At 36.3% G+C, this 12,727-nt stretch overlaps 1 protein-coding gene across 1 annotated transcript; it reads right to left on the bottom strand.

Annotated features, from left to right (window-relative positions):
• Positions 1–8,309: 8,309 nt before the first annotated feature.
• LOC145051439 (uncharacterized) lies at positions 8,310–9,649 on the bottom strand. The gene is made up of 3 exons (XM_078999420.1): positions 9,366–9,649; positions 8,954–9,270; positions 8,310–8,736 (listed from the first exon to the last, which is right to left on the bottom strand). The coding sequence occupies exons 1-3, from the start codon at positions 9,433–9,435 to the stop codon at positions 8,410–8,412; spliced, it is 714 nt and encodes a 237-aa protein (XP_078855546.1). The 5' UTR covers positions 9,436–9,649; the 3' UTR covers positions 8,310–8,409.
• Between the last annotated feature and the right edge of the window lie 3,078 nt (positions 9,650–12,727).

The following is a 12,727-nucleotide window of genomic DNA, read 5'->3' as shown; positions in this document are numbered from 1 at the left end:
AGGGAATGCGGGCGGAGTGGGAAGAGTTTTGGCTATAGGCCACGAGGAAGCGGTAGCAGACCCTACAGTGGTCACTAGTACGTTTCTCCTCGATAACTCTTATGCATGCATATCGTTAGATAGTGGAGTGGAGAGGAGTTTCATGAACCAGAAAATTGCTCACTTACTTAAACAAAAACCATATGCACTTAAAGAACCGTTCACTATAGAAATGGCTAACGGAAAGACTGAGAACAATAGCAGTATATACATAGGTTGTACCCTAACTCTAGATAGCCATTCATTTCCAATTGAACTCATGCTGGTCTCAATTAAAAGTTTCAACATCATTAACGGCATGGATTTGTTGAGTCTTCATCGTGCTGACATCATGTGTTATCAAAAAGGTCGTTCGTCTTAATCTACCGTCTAACAAAACTCTAGTTATCTATGGCAACAAACCCGACATGAACCTTCGTATCATTTCGAGTATACAAGCCCAGAAGTACTTACGAAAGGAATGTCATGCATTCCTTGCTCATGTGGTTGAGATGAGCCAAGAGACGAAAGACATAAAGAACATCCCAGAAGTATGCGACTTTCCCAACATCTTTCCAGAAGAACTACCAAGCTTACCACCACAGCGTCAAGTCGAGTTCAGAATCGACTTAGTTCCAGGGGCTACCCCAGTAGCCAAATCGCCCTATCGTCTAGCACCAACTGAGATGCAGGAGCTATCCGGTCAACTTAGCGAACTGCTCAGCAAGGGCTTTATTATACCAAGCTTCTCACCCCGGGGAGCACCGATCTTGTTTGTGAAGAAGAAAGACGGATCGTTCCGTATGTGCATCGACTACAGAGAACTAAACAAACTTACCGTAAAAAATTGTTACCCTCTAACTCACATAGACGACTTATTCGACCAACTGCAAGGGGCGAATTACTTTTCAAAGATTGATCTGAGATCCTGGTATGACCAGTTACGAGTGCTAGAGGAGGATGTTCCGAAGACAGCCTTCCGAACTCGTTATGGACACTACGAGTTTGTAGTGATGCTATTCGGATTGACCAATGCCCCCGCAGTATTCATGGACTTAATGAATAGGGTGTTCCATCCTTATTTGGATCAGTTTGTCATTGTATTCATCGATGACATACTTATCTACTCTCGAAGTAAGGAGGAGCATAGTCAACATTTACGTTAGGTCTTAGAGACACTACGATCGGAGAAGCTCTATGCGAAGTTCTCTAAATGCAAATTTTCGATTTGAAGAGTCGAATTCTTGGGTCATGTGGTTAGCAAAGAAGGAATTCACATGGACCCTTCCAAAATAAAGGTCATTGAGAACTGGTCAGCACCGAAGACACCTACATAAATTCGTCAATTTCTAGGCCTCGCTGGCTACTATCGTAGGTTCATTCAGAACTTCTCTAGGATTGTGAAATCGCTTACTACATTGACCCAGAAAGGTGTGACCTTTGACTGGGAAGAGAAACAAGAAAATGCGTTCCAAAAGCTGAAGCGAGCCTTATGTAGTGCACTAATACTATCCCTCCCGGAAGGGATAGAAGACTTCGTGGTTTATTGTGATGCATCCAACCAAGGACTCGGTTGTGTTCTTATGCAACGAGGTAAGGTCATCGCCTATGCCTCAAGAAAACTAAAGACACACGAAGTCAACTACACCATACATGATCTTGAGTTAGGAGTAGTGGTATTTGCTATGAAGATCTGGAGACACTACCTATACGGCAAAAAAAGCACTATCTTTACATACCACAAGAGCCTTCAACATATATTCGACTAGAATGAGCTCAACATGAGACAACGATGGTGGGTCGAGCTACTCAATGACTACGAATACAAAATTTGTTATCATCCCGGTAAAGCAAACGTAGTAGCTGACGCCCTAAGTCAGAAAGAATAATCTGGTCGTAGAGTCAAATCATTGACTATGATTATCCATTCACATCTGTCCACATAAATTAATGAGGCTCAGCTAGAAGCCTTGAAACCTGAAAATGTGGTGGGTGAAACCCTGTGAGGGATAGATAAAAACTTGGAAATCAAAGGTTGGTAGCCTTATATCTCATGGATCGGATCTGGATATTGAGGCACGGTGGTTTCAGAGACTTGGTCATGACCAAAGCGCACAACACTTGATATTCCGTCCACCCAGGTTCAGATAAGATGTATCTGGATCTCAAAAAGTTATACTGGTGGCCTAACATGAAAGCAGAGATTGCTACCTTCGTGAGTAAGTGTCTTACTTGAGCCAAGGTTAAGGTCGAATACCAGAAACCCTCAGGTTTCCTACAACAACCGGAGATACCGGAATGGAAGTGGGAGAAGATCACAATGGACTTCATAACCAATTTGCCCAAGACAACAGGTGGTCTCGATACCATTTGGGTGATCGTAGACAGGTTAACAAATTCTGCACACTTCCTGCCTATCAAAGAAACCGACAAGATGGAGAAACTAACGAGAACCTACATTAGGGAGATCGTACAACTGTATGGTGTTCCCATATCCATTATCTCTGATAGAGATAGTAGATTCACTTCAAGGATCTGGCATTCGCTACAAGGTTCCCTAGGAACTAGGCTGGACATGAGTACAACCTACCATCCGCAAACCGACGGACAAAGTGAGAGGACTATTCAAACTTTGGAAGATATGTTGCGAGTCTGTGTGATAGACTTTGGAAAGGCATGGGATATTCATCTACCTCTTTTCGAGTTCTCCTATAATAACAGTTATCACACGAGCATAAAAGTTTGCTCCATTTGAATCCCTCTATGGCCGAAAGTGCAGAACCCCTTCTGTGCTGGGATGAGGTGGGTGACACGTAGATAGCTTAAGGACGAGTTCCTGACAGCACTCTCGCAGGTCCAGAAATTATTCGGGAAACGACAGAGAAGATTGTTCAGATTAGTGAACAATTGAAAGCCTCTAGAGACCGACAGAAAAGCTAGGCTGACAAGAGAAGCAAACCTTTGGAATTCCAGGTTGGTGACCGTGTTCTATTGAAGGTCTCACCCTGGAAGGGATTGATACAATTCGGAAAGTGTGGAATGCTAAATCCAAGATATGTAGGGCCTTTCGAGATTCTCGCTAGAATCGGCCTTGTAGCTTACAAACTTAAACTACCTCACGAACTTAGTAACGTACACCCTACTTTCCACGTTTCGAACTTGAAAAAGTGTCTATCCGATGAGACACTTGAAATCCCACTCGACGAGATCGAGATCAACGAGAGCCTCAACTTCGTGGAAGAACCAATAGAGATCATGGACCGAGACGTGAAGCAAACGAAGCAAAGCCGTATCTCGATAGTGAAGGTTCGCTGGAATGCCAAGCGGGGACCTAAATTCACTTAGGAGCGCAAGGATCAAATGAAACTGAAATATCCTCATATTTTTACTTAGTTATTTGTATTTGCTTAAACTATAATTTTGGGACGAAATTCTCTCTAACGGGGGGATGATGTGACAACCCGGAATTTCTATCTTGTAAAGCCAATCAATTTAATCAAAATCCCGACTTGTTTCTGCTATCTTTTTAGCATTGTTTAGGGTCTGTTTGAGTGTTCTAAGCCTAGTACATTCAAGGATTGTGCCTAGGGATGTTTCCAATACATGATTAGTTGTTATATACACTAATTATATACATATATGTATCATTATATGCTTAATAGGATCCTTTTGTGCTCAAAGCATCACTTGGCATACTTAGCATCCTATATCGATCTTTCATTCGAATCACTCACTATAGGTGAGTTCATACCCCAAAACTTATCTTTTAAATGATTTTAAATGGTTTTAGGGGGAGGGGGAATACAAATAGAAAACATTATAGTTATAGTATCAATCACATGTGATTTATAACTATCAAACAAGAGGATTTCTTATACTTCAAAGCTGTGTTATCAAACAAACTGTTTCAAATCATTTTATAAACTGAAATCAAGTCATCAAAAACCATTCAAATGGTTAAAACTCTTTTATATAAACTCTTTATTGTTTTAAAAAACTCTTTTAAACTTATGTGTTTTCAAAATCATGTCTATATAGATATAGTTATATAAATAAGGTTGAAAGGGCTTAGGACTGATAACTCATTTTATTTACTGTTCCTTGTTTGTTTGTGGACTTAGGGTATCAGTTGTTTGTCAGAGTGTCGTTTGAATCGTAGTTATATATCATGTATATGTATGTAGATATAAAAGTTCTTCCAATCAGTTCAATACCTTTGGGTAGCAAAGGTGTACAAAGATGATCAGTCATTCAAACAACAATACTAGTAAACTATAATAGGTATAGTTTAGAGGATTACTACTCACTATTTCTAGAACAATGAAACTTACAAGTGTCAGTTCATACATGATTGAATTCAAACATACTATAACAAGAACAGAAAGAACATACTATACACTAGAACATAAGGAACATACTATACACTAAAACAGAAGGAACATACTATACACTAGAACAGAAGGAGCATACTACACTAATACAAGAACAATATAACATTAATGTGAGCCACTACTTCATGGCATGGCAATATACTGTTGTGTCATGTTTTATAACCAGAGTCTCCTGGAGGAAGAGCGTGAGTTTGTGTATAGATCTATACGAGATTGATCATCCTACACCTTGCTGCTAGCTACAGTGGGACCTGCAGGTCTACGGATGACGAATGTCATACCATTTCGACGTCTTTGATCGTCATGTTTTACTAGTCAATCAAGTATGGTTATAATCTCATCACATTTTACCTTAATTAAACAATTGGTTTAAGGTAGTTAGTACAGCGGTAGTTACTTTATACAATACTACTGTACATCTTCATTTTCCCATTACATTCATATAGTGATCTTCTCACATAAACGGAAATGTAAACTATTTTATGGTAATGATAGTCATACTTGGGAAAAACACTCACTTTTACAAAAGAACAAACATACAAAACAGTCGGTTCTTGGTAGAAGACAACATTTCATTATAAGTAGAAAATATAGGATTTTTTAGGAGATACAAACGTTTACATCAAACACTTACAAACATTTACATCAAACACTTTCATCAAACTTATACAAACATTCACAATAAAATTCTTATGAACTCACTAGCTAAAATGTTGATCTACTCTTTCAAAATAATTTGTATTCTCAGGTTACCAGTAGACAGGTACACTGGACCAGGTTTTTGAGAAGACGGAGCACATTCGGGACTCGTCTTTTATTTTGATTCATATTTTGGTGTCTTTCAAACTATACACAGAGCACACTTGTATTAAATTATATTATTAATGCAATGGATGATGTTGTTGCTTGTTTACTATTGTTCATTGTTATGATACTGTACATGACATCCTCCGCCCCCAAACGTTTCCGTCGTTCAGGTTTGGGGGTGTGACAGATTGGTATCAGAGCTTTGTTTATAGCATATTGTGACGTGAAATGATTATGAATGAAATTTGGATATATCTTGTAGGTTTTGTTACTGTATATGGAAGCGATTGCATTTATAATGCGCTTTATTAGTTACAAAAGATATTTAAACACGAAAAGTTTAATTAGTTAAAGAACAACCATTTGAAAGTTTTTTTTATCAGGGATCATCGCTCTATAAATGATTGTTATTGTTAAAGTATGGGTTTTCCTATTTGAAAGTCATTGTACAAATTAAAATCAAGCTTTTAGAAAATTATAATCACTCAACTGCCTTTGATTTTTCAAAAAGTAATCATATTACAATGTCAAAAGTTTTAATAAGATGTCATTTAGTTATGATGGGCCACTTACAAACTTGAAAATTAATATTCTAATGTTTTTCCTAATAATGCAAGAAATCATAAAATCTACTTATTTTTCATTATTTAGTACTTATTATATCTTGTAACCACACTAAGATTTACCATATAATGCAAGAAAATTATAAAATCTATAGCCAATACCTTTTAAGGTTGACTTTCGGAAGGAAATAATACATCCATGAAACCATCCAATTACTGTAGAAAATTATATCCCGATGCAATGCACGGGTATATTGTGTGTGTGTGTGTGTGTGTGTGTGTGTGTGTGTATATATATATATATATATATATATATATATATATGCGCCAGTGTAGCTTCATAAATTGTTGACAAGTTTGCAAAAATGGTCCCTCTGGTATGCAAATTTTTGGGGTTTTAGTCCAAACCCCGAGTTTTTTTGGATTCATGGTCCTTTTGGAGTGGTTTGTATGTGAAAATATTCACTCTGAAAATTAAAATGACTATAATACCCTTAGGTTATTTATTTTTCATTTTTCTTAAAATTTAATATTTATTTATTTATTTTAACAATTAAAAAAATAATAAAGGACCTCTCTCTCTCTCTCTCTCTCTCTCTCTCTCTCTCTCTTTCTCTTTTTTTATGGTCGGTAAACAAACAAGATCATGGCTGGTCAACACCTTGTGTGCGAGATTCAGCACTCCACTTCAACATGTAATTTATTAGTAGAAGCATCCCATTTCTGATATACAACCCAAACCAATGAAAAATTTTCCTTTGTTACCTGGACTTCTAAAGATTCCTTGAAAATTGGACATTAAGATTGTTGTTATCTAAAAATAGAGGTGATTGTTGCTGGCCTTAATTTTAATTGGAGAATATCTTGTAAATCTGTGCTTGAATCATCACCCAATACATGCCTTTATTCCTTAATCCATCCTCTCAAACAGCTCTCATGCCTGTTTGTTTCTGATCATCTCAACTCATACCTGAAATTAAGATCACGTTACTGGTAAAAGAAAGATGCTAAGGAGGATGTCGACAGAGACGATGATCGGTAGGGAAAGGCGGGAGGCTAAATATTGAAGCACTATGAAAATTGATAGAAAAAACAAAAAGAACTTTCACGTGTAAAAGTTATCTTCAGGGTATAACAAAAGTGTAGATTTATATATTCCTGCACACTTTGAGAAGTTCACAAGGCTCCGACTCCAGTTTCACAATGCTCTGGTGGGTTTGGTTCTTTTTGTGGTCCATCATCATCTTCCTCCACCACCTGCAACTTTGATTTTTGATTTGGGTTATGATCAGTTCTTGAACACATAACAGGTGCATCTTGATATATCCTTTTACCCCTGAATCAATCGGAGCAGATCACTAGAATACCTTTAGAGATCTCACCGGAGAAGTTGCCACTGGATGAAGATGAAGTAGCTGCTAGTAATAGAGGAGTGATGTTTTTTATTGTCTTCTATCCACTCATCTCGTCTTCCATGTCCAAATCAACGACCTTCTCTGATGTCCAAACCCCGTTCTTCATCTTGCACTTACATCCCCTCTCACCGCCTCCTTCTGAAATCACCCATCAAGAACCCTTTGTACTTTCATTCGTCACCTGCAGATCACACAGATCCTCCATCTCCCCCTTTAGCTCTATCAATAAAAAAACCGAATCGAGTACCAAAACATTTCTCTTTCCTTTCGATAAACCCCAACACACCATCAATTTCGTTACTTTCGTATTATCATCCTTTTTGCTAATATGATTTTTAATGTCTTTGAGTTATAGGTGAGGTGGGGAGAAGAAGATACGTGGGTTTTTTTCTTAGAGAGAGAGAGAGAGAGAGAGAGAGAGAGACCGAAATTAATTATTTATTTTCTTTTTCATTTAAATTAAATAGAAAAAACATAAAAAATAAATCAGAATAGCATTATAGTCATTTCAGTTTACCGATGCATCAAATCCACAACGAAAATAGCTCAAAATGACCATTAATCCAAAAAAAAATCAAAATTTGGACAAAAACCCCAAAAAAAATCATACTACACCCACAGTTTTTGCAATTTTGTCTAAATTGTTTTGTTTATAACTTTATAACATAGGACCCACCCGATCCATCATTTGCATGACCCATGACCTAGATGAATCAACTTACTTGTCCCGGCCTTTTGTCCACTCGTAGTACACATAAAGATGTCGATTGATAACATGTATTGTTCTCATTTCGTGTTCAGATTTAAAATTCAACACAAAATTGCTACTTATTAAATAAATTAAAAATTATTATACGCTTTATCTTTGTCCTGTTGTGCTTTATTTGTATCGTATCGTGTTTCTTTTACATTTAAATTTAACGTGACGTGTTAAATAAAAATCATGTTAAACTTATCGTGTCTAGTGTTAAACAAAAATCCTGTTAAACTTATCGAGTCTAGTGTTAAACAAAAATCATGTTAGCAGGATTTGACAACCCCTATGTACATGAGGTATTAGGTATGTGTTACTACATAAACGCCATTAAGATGATTGTTAGGTCTAGCAAGGTTCATTCAACTGTAAAAATCAAGTGCTTTTAATCCTAAAACAAGATGCAATTTTCTTAGAAAAAAGTTCCAAAATTACAAATTTCTTTTAAACAGATGCTAAAGCTAGCAAGTTTTGCCTCTAGATTTTCGGCGACGTTTAAGGTTTTTCGAATGTTTTTTCCTTTTCGTCACAACTTTCTTATCGGAGGCTCCTAATTTACATGATTTGAGTGAGCTCTCCATTACGCAGTTCTTGGTCTTTCCGGTGTGGCTGGTTATCAGGCAAGCTGCCTTGGCCTTGTGTTTCTTTCCGGCCAGATGCTCCTGAAATCCCCGCTCACTCGTTGCGGTGACCTCACAAAGAGCACACTTCAACTCGCTTCCTATCTTTCTCGAACTGTAACAAAGCTCAGTTGAACCTCCTGAAAGGGTTGGACCAAAGAGTTTTCTCTGCAATAAAAGAGAACTAATGATGTTTACATCAAATTATGAGTCGATAGATAAACCCTGGCTAGTATTTCAAGTCAAACAGCTTAGGATATTGTTTTTCCTTCTGAGCATTTATACACAATATCGATTACGTAAACATGATTGTAGTTCCATTATTTTGTTACTTGTTAGATATATTAATGAATATTTGGTCGTTGACAACGACAGGACTTTTGACCTCAGGCGACTGTGGAACCCGCTTGAAGGAAACCACCTCCAATTCCCGAGATTCACCATGAAGGGCAGCAGGATGAAACCAGTTGTGGTGGCTATGCGGCGGCTCTAGCATGAGCGACGACGAATATCCCAGGGAGCTCTGCATTGCCATCATCTCCCGTTCCATCATGAGTTCCTTTCTAACTTCAGCTTTCAAAACTCGCCTCCGCTCCGCTTCCTCCGCCAATATCTCCTCTCTGATTATCTTCTTCTCGATATCACGGAAAGTCTCCGACCTTCCGCCACCGCCGCCGAAACTTCTTCCGTTCAATAACCCCTCTGGAAAACCCATAGAAATAACTATAATGCAAAAGTAAAACAACACCTGCGATACTCAAACAAAATCACCAAATCGAATTATCCCATTCACGTACCTTCCGGAGCCCGATGGGAGAAGTTAGGCGTACGATAAAGTTGATCGAATCCTCCGAATCTGAACTCCATTGTGACAGAGATGTGCAATAGATGGTGAAAACTAGGGTTTTGATTGAAACTTATATTTCTTGGGGAAGATTTGAGCAGCAAAGAGACTTCCGCCACGGGCGAGTACTGTTTTTACTTTTTGAAAAACCAAAGTGATGTCAGTGGAGGGCGTGTCAAATACGATTCCAAACAGAAGATTTTTGAAAAAAGTTTTCACGTTGGATCACGGTTTCGAATTCCCCTGATCCGGAAGTAATTATGTTAGTTTTAATTATGTTTTATTTATAAAAGGAAAATTTTAGAATACCCGTTATCCGAATTACCCACCTGATTTTTCCGGGTAACGGGTAAATCAGGTATCGGGTTAATTTTTTCGGTAAGTGGGTAATCCGAATTTTTTTCGGGTCGGATAAAGGGTAAGTTGTTTGGGTTTCGGGTATACCCGATTACCCGAAATATATATAAGAAATAATGTCCCTTTATGAGTTTATCTAACCCTCCCAATTCCCAAATCTCAATTTCCCTCGTTGAGACTCGTTCTATTTTCCCCACGTCAAAAACCCCTCATACCTCGTTCACTCTTCGTTGGTATTCGTCACCAATGGATGACTATATTGAAGTAGAAGATGAGACGATTGAAGTTGACAACTCAACCAATGATCAAGTTTCACAAGAAAAATAGAAAATAAATAAATAAATAATTCAACCCAAGATCGAAAGTTTGGAAAGAATACTTGATATTTCAAATATTATTGAGTAAAAAATCCCAATGTTCAAAGTTTAGCACGACATACTTATTTCATTACATTTATTTTTAGGTGCCATTAAAATATTAAAAAAAAAATTAAAATTGGGTAATACCTGAATTACCCTTACCCGACCCTTTACCCGAATTACCCATACCCGAATTACCCGAATTTAATTTGGGTAGGGTAACAGGTAAATTTTTTTATATGAAAAACCCGAATGACCCGACTCGAATTACCCGAAACCCGAAAATTTTACCCGATCAACACCCCTACTATGGTCATCTAAAATTAGCTACTTTTTCTAATGATCTTTTAAATTATTAATAATAAACAAAGAATAGAAACAGACGAACAATTATAAATTAATATAAATCATCAATGATAAAAATATTTAAAAATTAGATTTTTTCCGGAAATAATATACAAATTGTAGGTGATTTGTCTGCAATTTCATGTTTTGTAGTTGTGGTTTGGTGTGGTTGGGTTGTATTTTGGACTTATTTTCGGACTATATAAACCCTAAATTTTAGAGATGAGATTCACTTTCACATTTTTTTTCTTTCATAAATCCTTTGAATTCTCTCCGATGGCCAAAGATTGATATATATTCTTCCGAAAATTCTGTAAAGTATTTATTTATTTCATGTTTTAATTGTGTTATATTAGTTTTTATACATTTAGGAAATCACATCTACCTAGGAGTAAAACGAAGCTAGTTGGCTTGAAATCTCAAAAGGAAATATGTTAGGTGAGAATGTACAAGTCATTGATTCATATATTATGCATATGTTCATAGGTGTTTATTTTTTATGTGAATATACAAGTAACTGATGCATAACTTATGAATCAGTGAATTATACATGTGATTGTATGATGTACCAGGTAAAAAATATACAAGTCACTGACGCATAGGACATGCATTGATTTTATGATGTAGACATGCATCGATTTTATGATGTATCGGGTGAGAATGTACAAGCCATTGTGTATAAGACCTACATTGGTGTCTTGTAATTCTTTTTTTTGCAAAAATCTTTTCATTTTTTATACATTTTGTTACTTTATAACATTATGAAATCTCATGTGTAAATGTGTTAGGTGAGAATATACAAGTCACTCATGTATACATCATGCATAAGTGACTTGTATATGTAGGTGTTTATTTTTTATGTGAATATACAAGTACATGATGCATAACTTATGCATCAGTGAGTTCTACATGTGATTTTATAACATGCCAGATGAGAATATACAAGTTGCTAAAGCATAAGAAATGCACTGATTTTAAGATGTAACAGGTGAAAAAGTACAAGTCATTGATGCATAAGACATGCATTTTGTGCGTTGTATTTTCTTTTTCTTTTTTTGCCAAATTCTTCTCATTTTTTTATACATTTTGTTACTTTATAACATTATGAAATCTCATATGTAAATGTGTGAGGTGAGAATATACAGGTCACTGATTCATACATCATGCACCGGTGACTTGTATGTGTAGGTGTTTATTTTTTATGTGAAGATACAAGTAACTCATGCATAACTTATGCATCAGTGATTTCTACATGTGATTTTATGACGTTATGAGAATATGTAAGTTACTGAAGCATAAGAAATTCACCGATTTTATGATGTATCATGTGAGATGTACAAGTCATTGATGCATAAGACATGCATTTGTGCCTTGTAATTTCGATTTTTTTGCCAAAAATTCTTCTCATTCTTTTTACATTTACTAGTTTATAACGTATGATATTTAATAGTAGTGACTTGTACACTTTTTTTAATTATATAATTTATTTTACATGATATTTTCAAGTTACATATATTGTAATTAGATAGATAATTGTTTTGTTGCGTTAGAATGTAGGCGTGATGATCTTGGAGTAACTAAAAGTTAACATTGATGTAAATTCTATAATGTTGGATGTTTCATCCGTCGAGACTTACGACTTGGGTTGCTAGCTTTAGGTGAGTTTTTTTTACTATAGTATGTGTGAAATTAGATATCCTTTATATGGTAGGATGTATGTGTAATGTTAGTGTACATATATGTGATTAGAGTAGCATAGTCTTTTGTATGTTAATTAGATGGTTTTATGGGATGATGGCGGAACTGTGTGAGTTCATGAGTTCTCAGGCCCAATAGGTGATATGGTTGAACAGTGTGAGTTTGTGAACATACATGTGCTATGGGCAAACAGTATGAGACCACATGCCTGCATGTGTTTGGTGGAACAATGTTAGGTTGTGAGCGAGCATGTGTTATACATTGTATGTGTGATGAAATGCATGGTATCTTGGGGAATTCACTAAGCTTTATGCTTACTCAATGTATTTAAATGTTTTTCAGGTTGTTCCGGTGAGAAAGATAAGAGTATGACGTCTAAAGAATTTCGTTGATATTATGATATTACTTTGATATGGTACTATGTTTTTATGATGATAACAAATGGATTTTTATGTACGTTTTAGAAAAAGGGTTTGGGGGTTGTTTAATTATATTTTAAAAAGAAATATTGTGTTGAAAATCTGGAACGTTACAAGTTGGTATCAGAGTCTTAGTT

This window comes from Lactuca serriola, chromosome 5 (assembly GCF_051521515.1).
Source record: "Lactuca serriola cultivar US96UC23 chromosome 5, Lser_US96UC23_V15, whole genome shotgun sequence".
NCBI lineage: Eukaryota > Viridiplantae > Streptophyta > Magnoliopsida > Asterales > Asteraceae > Lactuca > Lactuca serriola.
Note: the sequence above shows the minus strand (reverse complement) of the source record. Positions and strands in the feature narration are given on the sequence as shown.

Bases quoted from the DNA above. Each gene is read 5' to 3' on its own strand.
- LOC145051439 (XM_078999420.1), bottom strand. From the start codon at position 9,435: ATGGAGTTCAGATTCGGAGGATTCGATCAACTTTATCGTACGCCTAAC. The intron at 9,271-9,365 runs GTACGTGAATGG...TGGGTTTTCCAG, and splicing joins CTCCCATCGGGCTCCGGAAG to AGGGGTTATTGAACGGAAGA. The intron at 8,737-8,953 runs GTCAAAAGTCCT...CTTTTATTGCAG, and splicing joins GGGTTCCACAGTCGCCTGAG to AGAAAACTCTTTGGTCCAAC.